The 19,722-nt window shown below is 40.0% G+C and overlaps 1 protein-coding gene across 8 annotated transcripts in view; it reads left to right on the forward strand.

Moving 5' to 3' along the window:
- Positions 1-19,722, forward strand: part of Cdk14 (cyclin dependent kinase 14) — a 535,385-nt gene that overhangs the window by 293,496 nt on the left and 222,167 nt on the right. For all 8 annotated transcript variants that reach the window (XM_013123504.3, XM_040735840.1, XM_040735837.1 and 5 more), the window contains one exon: positions 10,215-10,335. In XM_013123504.3, coding sequence (XP_012978958.1) covers positions 10,215-10,335 — 121 coding nt within the window. The remainder of the gene's footprint in view (positions 1-10,214; positions 10,336-19,722) is intronic.

The following is a 19,722-nucleotide window of genomic DNA, read 5'->3' on the forward strand; positions in this document are numbered from 1 at the left end:
GCCGCGACTCAACGATCCCACGTGGAGTTTATTGGTGGATAGGGAGGGAAAAGGGGGGTGAGAGGTAACCAACCTGTGCAGAGCAGAGAGAGAGAGAGAGATAGATAAGATATGAGAGAGAGAGAGAGAGAGAGAGAGAGAGAGAGAGAGAGAGAGAGAGAGAGAGAGAGAGAAGATGAGAGTAAGCAGGCAGGGGTCAGTCCTTTAAAGGGGTCCTTTGCACCTCTCATTTTGGTTAATGTATCTCCCTTGGCCAAACCCAACTTGAAACCAGGGGACTGTATTGGAGAGCCTTCAGTTCAGCCTCTGGGGAGCGTAGAATACTGTGAGGAAGCATACAGAGAGCACGTGGGCAGATATCCCGGAGAGCTGCCAGATGCATTTTATAGATGGCCTGTCAGAGAAGCCACTAAGCTGTGTCTTTTCCCTCAAATCGTATTCATAGCAGCGGCCTCACGTGACTCAGAGAGGCTGATTCTCACAACAGAAAGCTGCCTCCTTCTCTGTGGAAGGAAAGGGAGAATGTCCCTTGCAGCTGACAGGCCACTCAGGAGTTCTTAAGGCTTAGCCCTGAAGAGTATGGGATGGAAAGGCATGAGGACAGAAAGAAGTGAATGAGCTGGGGACGGTTGATAGAGTTGGGACCTCAGCTTCCTCTCTCTTTAAAAACGAACAAAGTGATGGTGTTGAAGAAGACACGGAGCTACGTACACCCCTTCCAGAATGAAGACTGGATTCTTCTTCTCCGTGTGGGGAGACCCGTACATTTATGCAGTTTTGAGAATATTCCCCCAGCTCTCAGTTTTACAGATTTACAAATTGTGAGGTTTTTTTTTCTACATTAGCAATATCCAGTCCTACTTTCAGGATAACCAAGATTGTCAAAATAAAGTAAAGCCTGCATTTTTCTTAGTAGAGGTTTTCTTGTAATTATTTATGAAGTTTTGTGTTCAGTGCAGTGTTAGGACCCTGATGTATGATTTGACAACTCCTCAAAATATGATACAAAACTAGTGGAGCTGTGAGTTCAAGGCCAGCCTGGTCTACAAAGAGAGTTCCAGGACAGCCAGTGCTGTCAAAGGTTGGAGAGCACCAATGAAATTAACAGGTATTATACTCATTCAACTTGACCTAAACTTTCCTCCCTTAAATAGCCCCAGTAATTGCCTTATTAATTGGCAAGTAGATAAATGGTCTTTTACTATTGTAAAAATGTCTTAGTTCATTTGAAGATTATTGACTATTTACATCTCATGTAACATTTACGACATTTAGTGAAACTATGTCAAAGAATGTTTGCTTTCCATGCTATTTATTGCATCGTCTTTTGATTGGCGTTTACCCCCAGGCTCAGTGTCTGCAAACAATCCTGTAAGATAAACAAGACCCACTGTGCTCCTGGAAAAGATCAGGGGCTCAGGTCATTGCTTAATATGTGTGAGGCTCTGGGGTCAATTAACTCCTAGTAGGAACTTATGTGAACACATGTGTGTTTGAGTGTGCATGTGTGTATATGTGTGTGTGTGTGCATTCTGTTTCTAACTAATTAGTACTTTCTAATGCCTTTCACAGTCATGAAGCAAATGAAGAAAGTAGGTAAGAACCATGAACATCCGACAGTCTAGCTTGAGGGTTCACAAGCATCTCCCAAGAGAAATTCCTTGTTCAGTTTCTTTTCTGGAGGGTGTTTTGTGATTGCTCTGCAGGTCTCCAGGCAATTAAGTCATTGTTCTAGTCTGCTCAGATTTGGGGTGTGTGTGTGTGTGTGTGTGTGTGTGTGTGTGTGTGTGTGTGTGTGTACGGGAGGGGTCTCTGTGCTTTCTTCTTCTTCCTCCTTTGCCTCCCCCCCCAGACTCCTTTATTCTCTTTCTCAAAAAATTCTGTCTAGACTGTGGCGCCAGCGCCACAAGCAACTCCAAGGTATCAGGAAAGGAGAGACAAGACGTCCATTTGTTTGTACTAAGAGAATGCATGTGCTGCCTTTATTGCCAGGAGTGTGTGTGTGTGTGTGTGTGTGTGTGTGTGTGTGTGTGTGTGTGTGTGTGTGTGTGTGTGTCTTCATTACAAGTGCTAAGAGGTCTTCCCTTGTAGGAGGGAGGAGCTTTATATACAAGTTTACAGCATAATGGAAAAACCCCAGGTAGAAGAGATTGTTGTTTTCCTCCTGCTGAATGTTGATGTCAGAGGGTCAAGGCCGGGGTAGTAAGCCAGGACTAGAAAACAGAAAGCACTTGGACTGGAAAACAAGTTGCCCTTGTAGGCTGACCAGCAACTCACAGACCCCATGGGGCTGGGGCCCAACATAGACCATGACACATCAGAGACCATGCATAGATCCCAAAGCTTCTGTCTTTGTGGGAAGAAGGTCACATGGTGGCATTCAAAGCCTGGCATGGACACTTACTACCTTGTGACCTGAAGCTCATTATTTTCCTAGGGTATTTTTTTTCCACAATTGAGACATTAGTAATTTCACTAATTTTTTTTTTTTTTGGTTTTTCGAGACAAGGTTTCTCTGTATTGTTTTGGAGGCTGTCCTGGAACTCACTCTGTTGACCAGGCTGGCCTCGAACTCACAGAGATCCACCTGCCTCTGCCTCCCGAGTGCTGGGATTAAAGGCATGTGCCACCAATGCCTGGCAAATTTTAATTTTAACTATTACTTTTATTTTTTGAGATTATATCACATCATCACCCCTTCACTTTTCTTCATCTCAATACTCCTATGTACCCCTCTCCACACTCCTTCAAATTCATGTCCTGTTTTTCTATTACTTTTTGTTATATACCTACATATATATTTACATGTATTCCAAAATACATAAATACAATCTGCTCAGTTTGTATTTGTTACATGTATGTGTGTTTCCAGTTATAGGAGATTCCATTAGGATTGCCTTTAGATATTTTAGGAGGTTTCCATTGCACTAGGTTTCTGTATCCCTTGAATGTCGCTCAGCTCTAGCTGTCTCCCCCTGCATTTCCTCCCTCAACTACATCTCCCTCCCCCTCTACACTTGATTCTTCCATCCCAGCCACCCTATACGCAGTCCACCCATGAAATCTGTTACATTCACCCTCCCCTAGGGAGACCCATGTGTCATCCAGGTCCTTTCCACTATACCTAATCCATGTGGGTGTGACTTTGTTATCGTTTTAACAGAAAATACATACATCTACATGAATACATACCATATTTATCTTTCTGAATCTGGGTTACCTCACTCAGGGTGATTATTTTTCTAGTTCCATCCATTTGTCTGCAAATTTCATGATGCCATTTTTTAACAGCTGAGTACTCCATTATATAAATGTACCACATTGTCTTTATCCAGTCTTCTGTTGAGGGGCATCTAGGTTGCTTCCAGGTTCTGGATGTTATGACTAGAGCAGCAGTGAACATGGTGCTCGTGGTATCTGTATCCTTTGGGTATATGCTTGAGTGGTATATCTGGATCTTGAGGCAAATTGATTTCCATTTTTCTGAGAACACTGTACCATTTTGTACTACCAGCAATGGATGAGTATGCCCCCTACTCCACATCCTCGCCAGCATGAGCTGTGACTTGCTTATTGATTTTAGCCATTCTCATGGGTATAAGACGAAATCCCAATGTTTTGACTTGCGTTTCCGATGATGACTAAGTGTGGTGGTTTGAAAGAAATAGCTCCCGTAGGGAGTGGCACTGTTAGGAGGTATGGCCTTATTGAAGAAGGTATGGTCTTGTTGGAAGAAGCATGTCTCTGCGGGGGTGGGATTTGAGGTCTCTTTTGCTCAAGTTTGCTTAGTGTGACAGTCTACTTCCTGTTGCCTGCATATCAACATGCTGCAGCTGCTTCTTCAGCACCATATCTACCTGCCTGCTGCCATGCTCCCCTCTGTGGAGCGTCTGGAGCTCTAAGATGCCACCTCAATTTTCCTTTATAAGAGTTGCCATGGTCATGGTGCCATGGTCACAGCAACATAAATCCTAACCAAGACACTAAGTATGTTGACACTTCTTTAAGTGTTTCTCAGCCATTTGAGTTTAGTCTATTATGAATTCTCTATTTAGATCTATACCCAATTTTTAATTGGATTATTTGGTTTTTTGATATCTAGCTTCTTGAGTTATTCCCCATTTCTCTTCTGTCAGGTTCAGTGTATCTGTTTTTATGTTGACGTCTTTGATCCAGTTGTAGTTGATTTTTGTACAGGGTGATAAGTATGGATCTGTTTGCATTCTTCTGCATGCCACCGGTTGAAGAGTCGGTCTCATTTCCAGTGTGTATTTCTGGGTTCTTTATCAGAAATCATGTGTCCTTAGGTGTGTGGATTTATATCTGGAACTTCAGTTCCCTTGATAAATGTATTTGCTTTTGTGCCAATACCATGTTATTTTTATTACTTAGTTTTCTAGTTTAACTTGAAATTGGGAATGGTGAGACCTCCAGAAGTTTTTATTGCTCAGGGTTCCTTAGCTATCCTGGGATTTTTGTTTTGCCATATGAACCTGAGAATTTTCTTTTCAAGATATGTAAAGAATTGTGTTGGAATTTTGAGAGGGATTGTATTGAATCTATAGATTGCATTTGGTAGGATAATGAGCATACACGATCATTCCATCCTCTGATATATTTTTCAATTTATTTCTTCAAAGACTTAAAGTTTTTATTATGAATCACTTTCTTGATTACAGTTACCCCAATCTACTTTATTATATTCAGGACTATTGTGAAAAATGGTGTAGTTTTCCTGATTTCCCTGATTTTTTCTCAATTTCTATATAGTAGGCTACTGATTTTTATGAGTTAAATTTGTTGTCAGTTATTTTGCTGAAAGTACTCATCAACTGTCAGAGTTTTAGGGTCACTTTTGTATGCTGTCATATCATCTGTAAATAAAGATTCTTTGAATTCTTGCTTTCTGATTTGTAACACCCTTTTTTGCCTTATAACTGCATTTATTTCAATAAATATCTTTTAAAGTGTGTGTGTGTGTGTGTGTGTATGCATGCAATCTAGAGTATTATATGTGGAAGTCAGAAAAAAAATTGCTGGTATTGGGTTTTCCTTTCATCATGTGATTTTTTGGGAATCAAACTCAGGTCCTCAGTCTTGTAAGGAAGTACTCTTACTAGCTGAGCCATTCCCCCTTATTAATAAATATCTTTTACTCAGATGTATACTCAATGATGTTCTAGGTAATGTTATTAATCAATACGCTTTATAAGCCAATGTCTCAAAAGCTATGGGTACTATGTCTTGATTTAAAACTCATATTTTATGATAAATTTTGTGTTTTTTACATTTAATTTAAAAATGGTAACGAATGTAGATCAATTCAGATGGTAGGGTACTATCTAGCATTCATGAGGCCCTGGATTTGATCCAACACATTCAATAAACCAGTTCCATTTGTGTAATTCCAGGACTCAGGAGATAGAGGTCATAAGATCAGAAGTTTAAGGTCAGTGTCAGCTACATAGCAAATTCATGTCCAGTCTAAAATCTTACCTAAAAGGATAACAATAATAAAAGTTGTTACCATGCCAGTATAGGCATGGCAATCTGTTGGAATTGCCAATTTACTGAGATCAGGGCATTCATTTGCTGTGTGGTACTGTCATCTGGAATTAGAATAATACATTGAGGTTCACAAACTGAGAAGCAGAAACTAGAAACATAAGCCAGTGAGCTGTGAAATGGTGGCATATTACCACATGCCCCATTGAGAATGCTTCTGCACCCTCTGCTCATGCAGATGGGACAGGATCAGAGTTGCAGAGCTGCTGAGGTGAAAGCTTTGGAGGAGATGGGTGTGTGTGGCTTTTATACATCTAGTGAAGATTTTTTAGGATTACATCGCTAGCATTACCAAAATTGATTACTTGATGACCACTAAAATTCCCATATTCTGTCCCAAGTATCAGCAGACGTTTCTTACTCAGTATGTTAGATTCTAAGTGAAGCTGTTTTCTGGGTCACAGAGCATCTGTCAGCTACCCTACTCAGCTGTTCAGTACAAATGCAGCCATTGTCACATGTGAATAACTGGATGTAGCTGTTTTCCAAAAGAATTTACTTAGAATGACAAGTGCCGGTCTATCAGTCCAATTTATGGACCTCAGAGTTCAGACCCTCATTTAAAAATGAAAGCAAAGAACAAGCAAAACAAACAAACAAGTGAAAACAAAGTCTACAGAGCCCTAGGAACTTGAGAAGATATAACTACTTGTCTAATTTTGGAAACAACATCAGGCAATTTGTTTTGCCATGTCAGCCTAAGCTTCATTTAATACATGGTCTAATCCACAAAAAAAAATGGGTTTGTCAAACAGTATTTAGCCCAGCCATTCTAAGTGACCTTACTATATCTATTAATTTCATTTCAATAAATATCTCTCGGAGTTACCTGTGTTATAGAGGTGGGGAAAGGAATCCTTTCATTGGAAAATTGTTAGCTGCAAAACTTCTTTACTTCTGGAAGTCTGAGGTTCTATACAGAAATAGTGGCAGCCCACCTCGGAACTGTCAGCAGTAGTTCTGAATAGCAGGTCATCACCATTTCCTCTTAGGCTGCCCTCATTAGAAGTAGCAACACTAAAGCCATGTACACCTATTGGTTATGAGAGCCCCTATAGGAGTCCATGGGAACCTGCACTTTTCCAGGGATACACACTCAGCCCTGCTGCACCGAGCAGGCAACCTGCCCTCATCTGATTTTCATCTCACTTTTCTTTTCCATTTCAAATCAGACTAAACATTAATATAAGAAGTTTTGATAATCACCCATGAACTTCATGCTTTTTAAAAGGTAGTGTAGCTCTCTTCCTGTAGTGTAACCATAGCAACTGGCCAGGAACAGAGAGAGAAAGCTTTCACACATGCTGGGCCAATTAATCCTGTCCTACAGTTTTTCTTCTGCTGGAAGATGCGGCTTAATAAATTTTGCATGAGTAAGCAGGTTTTGATTTGTGAATTTTACAAAAACATAGTGTTGTCTTTACCAAAAAGATTGGGGGAAATGACACTAGAAAATCATATTTTAAGGTATTCTTTTAAAAAAGAGCCATTGTCTAGTAATTTAGACTTTGCTGATAAAACATGGGGTTTATTTTGCTCATTAAAGAATAAAAATGTCCTAAGAGTGAACACATTTTGTTCATTGATGTATGGTACACCTTCAAAACGAACATCACCTCATGTAAGGCAATAGGAGACCTTTTTCCTCAGGAGATGGAGAAAACTGTATCCTGAAATTAAAGATCCTTATTTTCTATATGACATTTCATCGCACAAATCCTCTTTTTAAAGACCTCTTTTTTAAAAAATTGAAAATTCATCCTCGTTGATCTTTTGGAAGCTATTGTTGCCCAGCTGAATGAAGTTGTGACTCTCTTTGACCTAAGTATGTGAGAAAGGAGAAAGTATTGTAGACTAGGAACTTCTATTTGTATTTTCCACAAATACTTAAACCAACCTAGCAACTCACATTTAGTCTGCAATCACATGTAATGGTTTGATTTCCATTGTATTTAGGATATTCTGAAGTTTCATTCTTTTCCCAACTTAGACTACCACTTTCTACTTAATGACAAGCCTGATTGTCGGAACTGTCAAAGAAAATCTCACATTTTCCCATTTTGCTATCTCCGTTTGAGCTGTCTGACAATAAGGCCGCAGGAAAAGCAAGAAAATCTAGCGTGGATGCTCTGGCGTCCCATTTGACTTGACAGCCACATATGGGATGAGTCAGAGCCGATTTCCAGACCTGCCTTTAGCTCTTTGTTTTCCCTATGGAAATGAAATTGTTTGAGGACCAGACCTTTGATGGGGCTGCCAATTCCGCAGACACTTTCCCAGCCTCCTTGTCAGATTCATAGTACAGTTTTGTATGAAGTGAGAGTAATGAATGTGCTACAGAGAATCCGATTGGACATAGTTCTATTTGTATATAGAATATTAGGTGTAGTAAGTTGAGTATTGTTGTATATTTCTATACATTTTGTATATATCTATACATTTTTGTATATATGAGCCTTAACCATTTCCATATGTCATCACCTTATTGTGAAAACTATACTGTAAAAAATGGACTATAATGTTAATTCAATTAATTAACAATTCTTTGTCCTATCAGCTATGCCATTAATTTGAAAGTTTACCAATAACCCAGAAAATTAACAGCCATGGTTAAAAAAAGGAAGAAGTCATGTTCCTAAACACCTCTGATAATCTTAATATATCATTGAAATGAACATGTTTAAAGCAGGCTCACAACAGAAACCTTGTATTATATTATACTTCAGGTATAATACGGATAAGCGATCTTATATACTTGTGTTGACTTCTCACTTAACTGAAAAAGTGTCAGAGTTGTTCAACTTAGATGAAGGAGAGGTTTCTTTCTGCTCGTAGTCTCAGAAGTTTCAGTCAGTAATGGGTTGGCCCTGTTGTTTTGGGGCCTATGCTAATGGCAGAATATTACAGGCCAAAGCCCATAGTAGAACAGAGCTGTTTACCTTGTAGCTGTCAGGGAGCAAGGAGAGAAAGGCTATCACCCTGACATACCCTTCAAGAGCATGACCAGTGAGCCAACATCCTTCAGCTGGGCCTCATCTCCTGGACAGGTCCATCAACTCCCAGTACCACTGTGGGCCACTGTCTTTAACAAATGCACCATGAGGGAACATTTCAGGTCTAAAATAATATTGCATTAATCTTTAATGCCAGAGTAAGAAAATAACCTATTATGACTTGTTTTATTTTCAAGAACAGCGTTGTGAGATGGATGATCTTTAAAAGAAGTAAAAGGGTGAGGAGATGGCTCAGTGGTTTAGAATGTTTAGTGCTCCTGCAGGAGGACCGAGTTCAGTTCTCAGCACCCAGGTCAGGCAGCCAACTGCCTGTACCTCCACTCCAGGGAATTCAGTGCCCTCTTCAGGCTTCCAGAGGCACCCACGTGCATGCCCACAAAGCATGAGCATGTACATGTACGTACATACGTATGTGCATACACACACACACACACACACACACACACACACACAGAGTTAAAAATAAAAATACATGTTTTAAAAAAGGGATTAGGCTGGGGGCACAGCTTGTTGGTAATATGCTTTCTTCACATGCAGGGGCAGGGATATGTGATCGATCCTTCTTAGCACTACAAATAAACATTTTTGAAAAAGAATTAGTCATTACATACAACCTGAGGAAAACACTCAGAAAACCTTTCTGAACTGTGAGAGGGGCAGGGATGAAGATGGCTCAGCAGGCAGGAGCATGGTGTAACATACTGCTTTGCACAGGACCATGGTTGGCTCCAGTCCCCACATCAGCCAGCTCACAGACATGTGTGGCTCCTGCTCCAGGAGCTCTGACACCCTCTTTGGGCCTCCGTGGGCTCCCACATTCATGTGCATATGCTACCATAAAATGAATCCTCTTAAAATGGATAATCACACATTCCAGAGGTAAACCATGGACAACATACATGAATACATGTTTTGTTTTGTTTAGCAGTCTTGTATCTGTGTGTAAATATTTTCAGTTATTAGGTCAAATTGCATATTGTCTATTAAAGTAATGTTGCCAAGTTGCAGCTTGATATCAGCTTTCATCATCAGTATGTTCCAGTTTGATCATTACTTTATAATTATGTAACCCATTGGTTTTTCAGATAACCTTCTCCAGTGTGTATCCACGTGTGAGTTTTTGAGAAACACTCACACCATAAGAACCATTTGGGCAACACTTTGAGAAAAGTATTGCAGTTTCTCCTTACAGATTCAATACACATGTAAACACTGGTAGCACTGATCCTTTGTGTAGCTGGGAGTCTTTAGCCTTCTTAATTTATCTTTTCTGCAAGTTAGTTGGCTAAAGAGCCTTACTGATACGACTTACAAATTTGGAACTCTCAAACTAGAGTTCTGCAAAGCAAATGAAGTAACCAGGGGGATTGATTCTAAGGTAGTTCTGATTTTGTTTAGTGATGTTTTAATAGATCCATAGCACAAATGCTTTATTTTCAGTATGCATTATAATTATTAACATGTTAAAAGCATAGAGACTATATATGTTCTCTTCAAATATGTTAATCTTGGCATTGTATTAATGAATCTGAATTACAGTAGTGTTGTTTAACCTTCTAAAATGTAACATTTGGAATTAAATTGCATGTCCCCTTCATGCCCATTTAACCTCTTTACGTTTCCTGTAACCTACAGGTCTTGCAAGAGCAAAATCCGTCCCTAGCCACACGTACTCCAATGAAGTGGTTACCTTGTGGTACAGACCTCCTGATGTTCTCCTGGGCTCTACAGAATACTCCACCTGCCTTGACATGTGGTAAGAAGTGAACACTTTAACTAAACAGTGTGGCATGCTTGGTCTGTCCCAAACCTAGACAGACATCTGCCAGTCTGGAGGAAGATCAGTGGTGTAGGAATGTTGCCTGTGTGTGACAGTACTGTTGCCTCTTTAAACCTGATTGGGAATGGTACCTCATCAGAGTCTGCTCCAGTTGGAACCTTCTAAGAGTTCTTTTTTTATTTTTAAATTTAAATTTAAATTAGAAACAAGGTTGCTTCACATGTCAATTCTAGGTCCCTCTCCGTTTCCTTCCCCTCCTCCCATGCCCTCCCACCAACCCCCCAATATCCCCTCATTTCCCCAGGGAGGGTGAGGCCCTCCATGAGGGTGTCCATAGTCTGTCATTTCATCCAGGGCAGGGCTTAGACCCTCCCCCAAGAGTTCAGGGTGAGAGTGCCTCTCACATTGTTGGATGGGAGTCCAAAGTCCGTTTGTATACCTGGGATAAATACTGATCTACTGCCCAAGGCCCAATAGATAACCTAGGCCTCATCACTGACACCCACATTCAGGGGGTCTTAATCAGTTCCATGCTGGATTTCCAGGCATTAGCCTGGGATTCAAGAGATAACCCTTGATGGACAAGATCAGAGGCTTTTTTTCTGTCAGTACTTTAATGTTCTCTGTAAGGTCATAATTTATGGTTTTATTTTATAATGAGGAAGTGTGTATCTCCAAAGAGCAATAAAGTAAGAACTAACATGGAACGAGTTTATATTTACTACATAGCTCTGGTAATTGGTTTGATTGAAAGCTATTGATAAAGAAATGCCTTGAATGTTTAAAAATATGGAATAATCTCAGAATCATTTCATGCAGTATTTGGCCAGCTGTTAAAATCTTTTTTAGCGTAGTAGAATGGTTGGTAGTATTTTTTGCATACTCGTTAATACTGGCAAGCTACTCTGCATTCCCAATATTGTGAGATTTAAATGTCATAATCATCAAGGGGAATGAATCTGATTCTTAACACTCTGGTGAGAGTCACCCATGGCTGTTGAGCACAGCTTTTCCTTTTCTGGATTCACAACTGGGTCTGACGTGAAATCATTCATATAGCTTGTGGCTGTTTTCTAAAAGAGCCATCATTCTTGGGTGATTGTGCTCCTGTATTTAGAATTTAGCTACATGAGCATATAATGTTTATGGCCTCGGTAAAGCTTCAGTATGTATCATTTATCTTCCTCCTGTGTAGTTACTTCATGACTTTACCCTGAGCAAATCTTGGCTTAAAAAATTAGGAACTTTCTTAATGGGTGTTAAAATACCCCTAGCTGTGGGGTTTGGTGCTCTGTGGAACCACTAAAGTCATCTGCAGCATCTTATGTACATGTAGCTATCATCATAGAATCTAGATATATAGCTTTCAATAAAACTGTAAAAATATAGGCCATCAAACACCCGGAGATGTGTTGTCATAAATCTTTATGCCTTATCTTAAATCTAACCACATTTTAATGATATTCTAAAATCCCAAGAATAAATATCACCATCTATTGCTGAGTGGCTGAGCTAATCCATCTTTTCATCACACTTCCTGGCCCTGGCTTTTTAATGCTTATTTACTCTTTCTGTAGTTCATATTTTCCTCTAAGGATAGGCCTATCTTTGGGCAACGTAGATACTTAGATTCTTAATTATAATGGGGGAAAGTTAGAGATAGAGGCCAGTGCACGCACCAGGGTACCAGTTAGTTGTTCTTAATAATCATTTGCTACTTTCTGCTGTTAGTTAAGAGTTGGCTGTGCAAATAATAATTATATCACAGTCTTGGGTTACAAAGTATTTTTTCATTTATTTTTGCATATGGAAATTCTTAGTCATCTTTCGGTGAGTTCAGCTAAGTTCTCTACTAATAAAATGTGTTTTGAAATATTTGTGGGGTAGAGTCAGTTTTGTCTCAGTTGCTTGGCAGTTTAGTCAAGATTATATCCTCCTAACCACAAGGAATTGTTCTTCCTGTGCCTCCAGCTCAAGTTTGGCTGGCTAACTAAATAAATAAATAAATAAGTGTGCTCTAAGGACTAGGGCGATGGTTCAGTTATATATGCTTGCAAGTGTCATGACCTAAGTTTATCATGGTGGCACACACGTGTAATCCAGCACAGAGGATGAGGACAAGTGTCATGACCTAAGTTTATCATGGTGACACACACGTGTAATCCAGCACAGAGGATGAGGACAAGTGTCATGACCTAAGTTTGGCATAGTGGTACATATTTGTAACCCAGCAGAAAGGATGAGGAGACAGGCAGGCACTGGAGGTCAGCTTAGCCAAACCAGTGATTTCCAAATACAGGGAGAGACCTTGTCTCAATAATTAAGGTGGACATCAAGGACACCATTGACCCCTGGCCTCCCCATGATACGCATCAGTACCTCCACTCGTACATACAAATACTCCCATATATGTACAGCACACAGACAATAATGTTTGAGAGACTGGGGTTATTGCTTAGTTGAAGAACCTGAACTCATTCCCCCAAACCAATGTACAGTTGTGAATGTGCTGGGCAGGCAGATCCCTGAGTCTCTGTGTCTATCCAGTCTCGCCTACTTGGAGAGCTCCAAGCCAGTGAGATAACTGCCCTCCTCCCTCAAAGGTAGAGAGCTTCCTGAGAAACAACTCTCAAAGCTGACCTCTGGCCTCCATATGCATGCATGCATACACACACACACCAGCACACATATGCATATATACACATATGTGCATGTATACACACACACACACACACACACACACACACACACACACAGTGGCTCTGACTTTCATTTTCTAATCTGCCCTATTTCACCTCACTCCATGTTTTGGGCACTTGCTGTCAATTTACTTTGAACAGAGACACAATAGAAGCATACGAAGAAGCCTATTATTTAAGAGGAAGGGGGAAATCCGGTAGAAAATAATGAACCCCAAATGCCCTTTTGTCCCCATGCCAAGATTTTTCGTTGCCAGAAGCAAGTAGCAAATGTGCTAGGTTTGAGCAGCTTCATGCTTATTTTCAGTTCACATCTAAGCCCAAAATCTAGGCTGTGTCTATGCTATGCCTGTCACTCTGAATCTGATTTCATTCTGCACAATTTTCTAAAAGTTGTCTTGCTATTTTTCAGTCAGGTAAAAATGCATGTGTCTTTCCCATGAGAGGGACGTTCACAGGGCACTGAATTTTTTTTTTTGCATAATCAATGGTGTCGATGCAGGACATTCACACACCTGGAAATGGGATTGTAATTGAGTCACGGCTCAGCTGCACCAAAAAGAAATACAAATATTAACTCAGGGACAGCAGCAGGGAGGCAGGTGGCAGGAGTTTCAGGCTATTTTTACAGTTCGTTTACCGTCCTGGGGCTGAAGTAACTAAAAACTGATGATCCCTATACAGTGTTAAATAGCCACAGGCACTAAAAATATTAATGAAGACACATATGCAATAACACTGTCAGCGTGTGATGGAAATCAGAGCTGGCACTGTTAGGCGCTTCTCGTGTGGGTCGCCAGCACCATGGCGACGTGTGACTAAGCAGGGTAACTTAAGAACTCATCAAGGTAGTTTTTATACCTCTGTTTACTTCATATATGAAGATCGAATTGAACATTGCCTCTTGTAAAATGTCTGTTAATGCCTGGGCTTTGTAGCTCCTTGAAAGTCAAAGCATGGAAAAGCATTGCTAAGCTTGCAAACCACAGGGACTTAGGCGTGTGCAGAGCACAGGCAGGGGAGCATGGATGTGAAGGCAGCCTGTCTGTGTAGCTCTTCACTGGCTGGAGAGCACTGCTCTCTCTGCAGAGCTGGGGTTTTAAGCAAGCTTCTGTTCCTCTCCACATGCTCAGAGATGCATGCTCAGAGCTGTGCTTGGAGCTGTACATACTCGCTAAAACAGAACGCTGTTGGGGATTATTTTACAGGATTAATTTTTAATATCAGGTAGCTAAACTATCTGTGGTTAATAAGTGATTATCTCATCAAAGGCATTGTGCATTAGAGGGGGGCCCGTAGTGCCCCAACGGTAGTGCCCCCCAACACAGTGTGCAAAGAATGATGGTGTGTCAGGCGCTTCCTATCATCATCTTCTAAAGCTAATTAACATATTAACTGTACTTGTCAAAATGTGGGGCAGATCATTTATAAATAAGCCTGTCAAACATAATGAGATTGCATATTAAATCACCCTGTCTCTATTACATCTCTGATTTAAGATTAAAATTAATTTATTTAATGTGGTAGCAGCTGGGTGGTTAAAGAAAAAAATCTGTGCTAGTCATAATGTATAGGAAAACGTCTGTATCAGAACTGATTTTTAATGTATTAGAAAGAATATTGCCTAATTATGAAGTATCATAAAGCCATTTGGCTCTGATTCATATTACATAACTTATTGGCCATTCATATTGGCAATATTGTGTTCTGCCATTATCTTTACTGATTTATGTCCTGAAACACAGCAGTTTATACAATGAAATTTCTTAAGACTTGGGTTTACATCCCATTGTTAAGAGAAAGAACCATAAATGAACCTTCCTACACCTGCTACCCTGAGCGTAAATTTATATTCTATGTGAAGTCTATGTTAATTTGAAAACTTGGATGTTAATAATAGTAATAGTAGGTACTTTTATTGACCATAAACGGTATCTAATCTCTGCTATGCTTTTAAATTACTTCCCTATTATACAACAAAATAAGCAACATTCAGGAATATAAGCATGTCAGATGGTGAGAAAAATTGCAATATTCAGTATAGAATCATATTCTGAGTGCCCCTTCCTTGACTCATTCTGTACTGTCTCATAAGATCATTTGCAAGAAACTGGTCTTGTTTTACTAATAATGTAGCTCTGTAACACTAACAAAATACTTGATAATATATCATGCTTCTGTTCGTGTTCGGTCTTTTGTGTAGCTCAGGTATTTTGGGTGGCTCTGGTTCTCACTCTCGAGCTTGTACTGTCTGTCTCTCCTGACAGCTTTATTCCAATAGCTTCTACTATATAATTTTATTCAGGGAAGACTTTCAAAAAGGCCAAGACATGAATCATTGAATTGGATACATTTTCATGGTACTGCTTGCTATCTATGCTGACATACATTTTCCCAGCTCTTAGTCATTACTCGTTTATCACTTCTGCTAAAGTGAATACATCCAATTTTAAAGGAGTTCTAAGGAAGAATGAGAACTGGGATGCCTGAGCTACAACAGAGTCATCTCTGTGTCAATGCTGCTGCATGTTTTCTAATTATTGCAGTCATAAGACCAAGGAAGATATGAAATGGTTATTGTGAAATTTAATAGGTCTCTGGTAGTCCTTAAACAGTGCTGAAATAATTCATGATCCAACTGACTTGCTGTAGTCACAGAATAGAAGAACTGGGGACAGCCACAATGACCTTCATGTACCTGGTGGCATCCGTGGTTCGGAGTCCATTGCAAGTAATGGGGCCACTTAACTTTTTAGTGGCCATATACCTCATCAACATACAATACCACCTTGGGGAGTTGATTATTCTGCAAGGATAATAGGTGCAGAGGGTCTAACTGTGCCATATGACTTAGAGTACACTAGAGCGATAATTGATCCTTTATTTCAATCAGAAGAGATTTGCTGTATTTGAGTGTTAGGTCATACCTAAGCACTGACTGCTGGCTGCAAAAACTCCTTACAGAAAATTTATCATTGCCTGCGAATTATCTTGGTCAGTACAGTTTGGACCCTGTCTGGTTGTGAAACTGTGGGATGGCTGCCAACTCACCAAACCAGAGTTGCCTCTGGAATGGTCAAGGGAGCAGTTTAATTTAAACAATGTGAGGTTATAGTTTTTACATCTCATTGTTTATCAGTGTGTATCTATGAGGCAAAGAATATATATTTCAGTCCAGATATTTGACCACTTAATAGTAATTACAATATACAGAACGAATCATTTAATGTAGACTTCCCTGCTAAATATTTATAAAACAAATTAAATTTTACCTAATTTCTTTTTAATCAACATTAGCAAAGTAATTGGCTCCCCACAAATGGATTTCTGAATGATTTGGAAATAGTCACTGATAGTAAGTTTCATGACATTATTATAATCTTGGTCCACTCCACAGACTCACTAGATTATGAGAATAGAAAGATGTGATTACAAGAAATTCTTGGGAAATATAAAACTATATAAATGTTGAAAGTAGTATTCACATTGTCTTTTGGGTTTGTCAATCAACAAAATTAAATGTGTTGCATTTATATTGGATTATAGCATGGAATATGACAGTGAAGTCAAAGGTGCAGTATTTGATTTTAAGGAAATGAACATGCAGGCTCTCTCTTCAGAATTAGAAGTTTTGACTCAGCAGAGTCTTAATGGGAGAGTAGGGCGTGGGTAAAATATGGTTCTGTGTATTAATGCAGACATATGTAAATTAAGGAATGTGTCATGTAGGTTAGTATCTTTGTTTTACTTATTTGTTTTTTGGTGTGTGGGGTGTATGTGATCGTCTGTTTGGGCATGCTTGTACATGTGTAAAATTAGAGATCACTGTCAAGACTCTCCCTGCATCATTCTCCAATGCCTTCGTTTATTTATTTGCTCACTTAGTTTTTATTTATTCATTCATACATTCATTTGTTCATTCTTTAACTTATTGTTTAGAGACAGGTCTGTTAATGAACCTGGAACACCTAGGTTCCTCAAGATTTGCTTGCCAGGGAGCTACCAGCCTCCACCTCCCAGCTCTGGGGATGCAGGTGCATGCCACCATGCCTGGCTATTTATGCGAGTGCTGGGGATCCGATCCTGGGTCCCTGTGCTCGTGCAGGAAGCACTGTGTGGCTAAGCCATCTCCCCATCCCCACGTCATATTTTAAGTTGTATATATATAGTCACATAGAAATCATCTCCCCCAGCTTGCAATGTTTGCTATTTAAAGAAGAGGCCCTAAGTCCACTTCCTACTCCCATTGTTAGCTCCATGTCCAACTTATTTAACCAAAGCTTTCAACTATTATTTTCCATTTCCAGAGAGAAAGCTGTGGCGATTTCAAATATAGCTGGTTAACTAACAATTATCACAGCAATGTCAGTAGCAGGCTCAGCCATCCACTTTACCCATGACTTCTCTTTAACCTCTCAGGATGCCTTTTTAACTCTTTGGGCAATACTGTACACCTCATAAGTTCAACATGCTTGTCTTATTATCTATCAATTTATTCTGTTGACTGATTTGCATTGCTGGAGAGCTAATCTATGGCCTTGTCTGTGCAAGCACTCTTGATTTACTCTTTTAGACATTATACTAAGTGTCATGGTGGTGAAGACTTCACCCTGGCCTACCAAACTCGCCCCACTCCGCTTTGATCTTACTATCCCTGTGTAGAATCTGCATTATGTTTTTATACATGCGTGTATCAGATTACTCAAAATTAATGTCAGGTAGTATTCATGATTATATGCCCTTTCTTTTTTTGTATCATCTTTGTTTCCTGGATCTTCTAATTATATTTTTTTGTAGTTTCATTGCCTTTATTCACATCAACTATTTAAAGTTTAAAAATGTTTATGAAACACATGAAAAAATGCTGAAACATATCGCAAAATCTGTGTCAGTTTGTTTTAGCTTTCTTTTTTCCGATTTTTTAATTTAAATTGCAAGCAAGCTTGTTTTACATGTCAATCCCAGTTCCCTCTCCCTCTCCTCCTCCCCTGCCCCCCACTAACCTCCTATCTCAGCCCCTTTCTACTCCCCAGGGAGGGTGAAGCCTTCAAAGTCTGCCCATATCATTTGTAGCAGGGCCTAGGCCCTCCCCCGTGGGTCTCGGCTGAGAGAGTATCCATTTATGTGCAATGGACTCCCCAAGTCCATTTGTATGTTAGGGATAAATACTGATCTACTACCAGAGGCCCCATAGATTGCCAAGGCCTCCTCACTGACACCCATGTTCAGGGGGTCTGGATCAGTCCTATGCTGGTTTCCCAGCAGCAGTTTGGGTTGCATGAGCTCCCCCTTGCTCAGGTCAGCTGTTTCTGTGGGTTTCACCAGCCTGGTCTTGACCCTTTGCTCATCACTCCTCCCTCTCTGCAACTGGATTCTAGAGTTCAGCTCAGTGTTTAGCTATGGGTGTCTGCTTCTGCTTCCATCAGCTACTAGATGAAGGCTCTAGAATGGCATATAAAGCAGTCATCAATCTCATTATCAGGGAAGGGCATTTAAGGTATCCTCTCGATTGTTGCTTAGATTCTTAGTTGGGGTCATCCTTGTAGATCTCTAGACATTTCCCTAGTGCCAGATTTCTCTTTAAACCTATAATGGCTCCCTCTATTATAGTATCTCTTATCTTTCTCTCCTCTATTCTTCCTGCCTCCCCAACTTAACCTTTCTGCTCCCTGATGTCCTCCTCTCCCCTCCTCTTTTCTGCTTCTGTTTCTTCTAGCTCCCTTTCCCCTCCCCTCATGCTCCCAATTTGCTCAGGAGATCTTGTACCTTTCCCCTTCTTCAGGGGACCATGTATGTTATGTCTCTTTTAGGATCCTACTTGTTTCCTGGTTTCACTGGTGGTGTGGATTATATGACTCTATGTCTAAAATCCACATATGAGTGAGTACATTTCCTGTTTGTCTTTTTGTTACTGGGTTACTTCACTCAGAATGGTTTCTTCTAGTTCCATCCATTTGCCTGTGAATTTCAAGATTCCATTGTTTTTTGTTTGTTTGTTCGTTTCTGCTGAGTAGTACTCAATTGTATAAATGTACCACATTTCCTCTATCCACTCTTCAGTTGAGGGGCATCTAGGTTACTTCTAGGTTCTGGCTATTATAAATAATGCTGCTGTGAACATAGATGAATAGATGTCTTTGTTGTACGAATGTGCATCTTTTGGGTAAATGCCTAAGAGTGTAATTGCTGGATCTTGTGGTAGACTGATGTCCATTTTCCTGAGGAATCTCCATATTGATTTCCACAATGGCTATACAAGTTGGCACTCCAACCAACAGTGGAGGAGTGTTCCCTTTCCTCCACATCCTCTTCAGCATAAATTGTCATTGGTGTTTTTTTTATTTTAGCCCTTGTTTTGATCTGCATTTCCCTGATGGCTAAGGATGTTGAGCACTTTCTTAAGTGTCTCTCAGCCATTTTAGACTCCCCTATTGAGAATTCTCTATTTAGTTCCATACCCCACTTTTTAATTGGATTATTTGATGTTTTGGAGACTAGTTTCTTAGATTCTTTGTAAATTTTGGAAATTAGCCCTCTGTCAGATGTGGGGTTGGTGAATATCTTTTTCCATTCTGTTGTCTGCCTTTTTGTCTTGTTGACTGTGTCCTTTGCCTTACAGAATCTTCTCAGTTTCAGGAGGTCCCATTTGTTAATTGTCAATCTC

This window comes from Mesocricetus auratus, unplaced genomic scaffold (genome assembly GCF_017639785.1).
Source record: "Mesocricetus auratus isolate SY011 unplaced genomic scaffold, BCM_Maur_2.0 Super-Scaffold_100051, whole genome shotgun sequence".
NCBI lineage: Eukaryota > Metazoa > Chordata > Mammalia > Rodentia > Cricetidae > Mesocricetus > Mesocricetus auratus.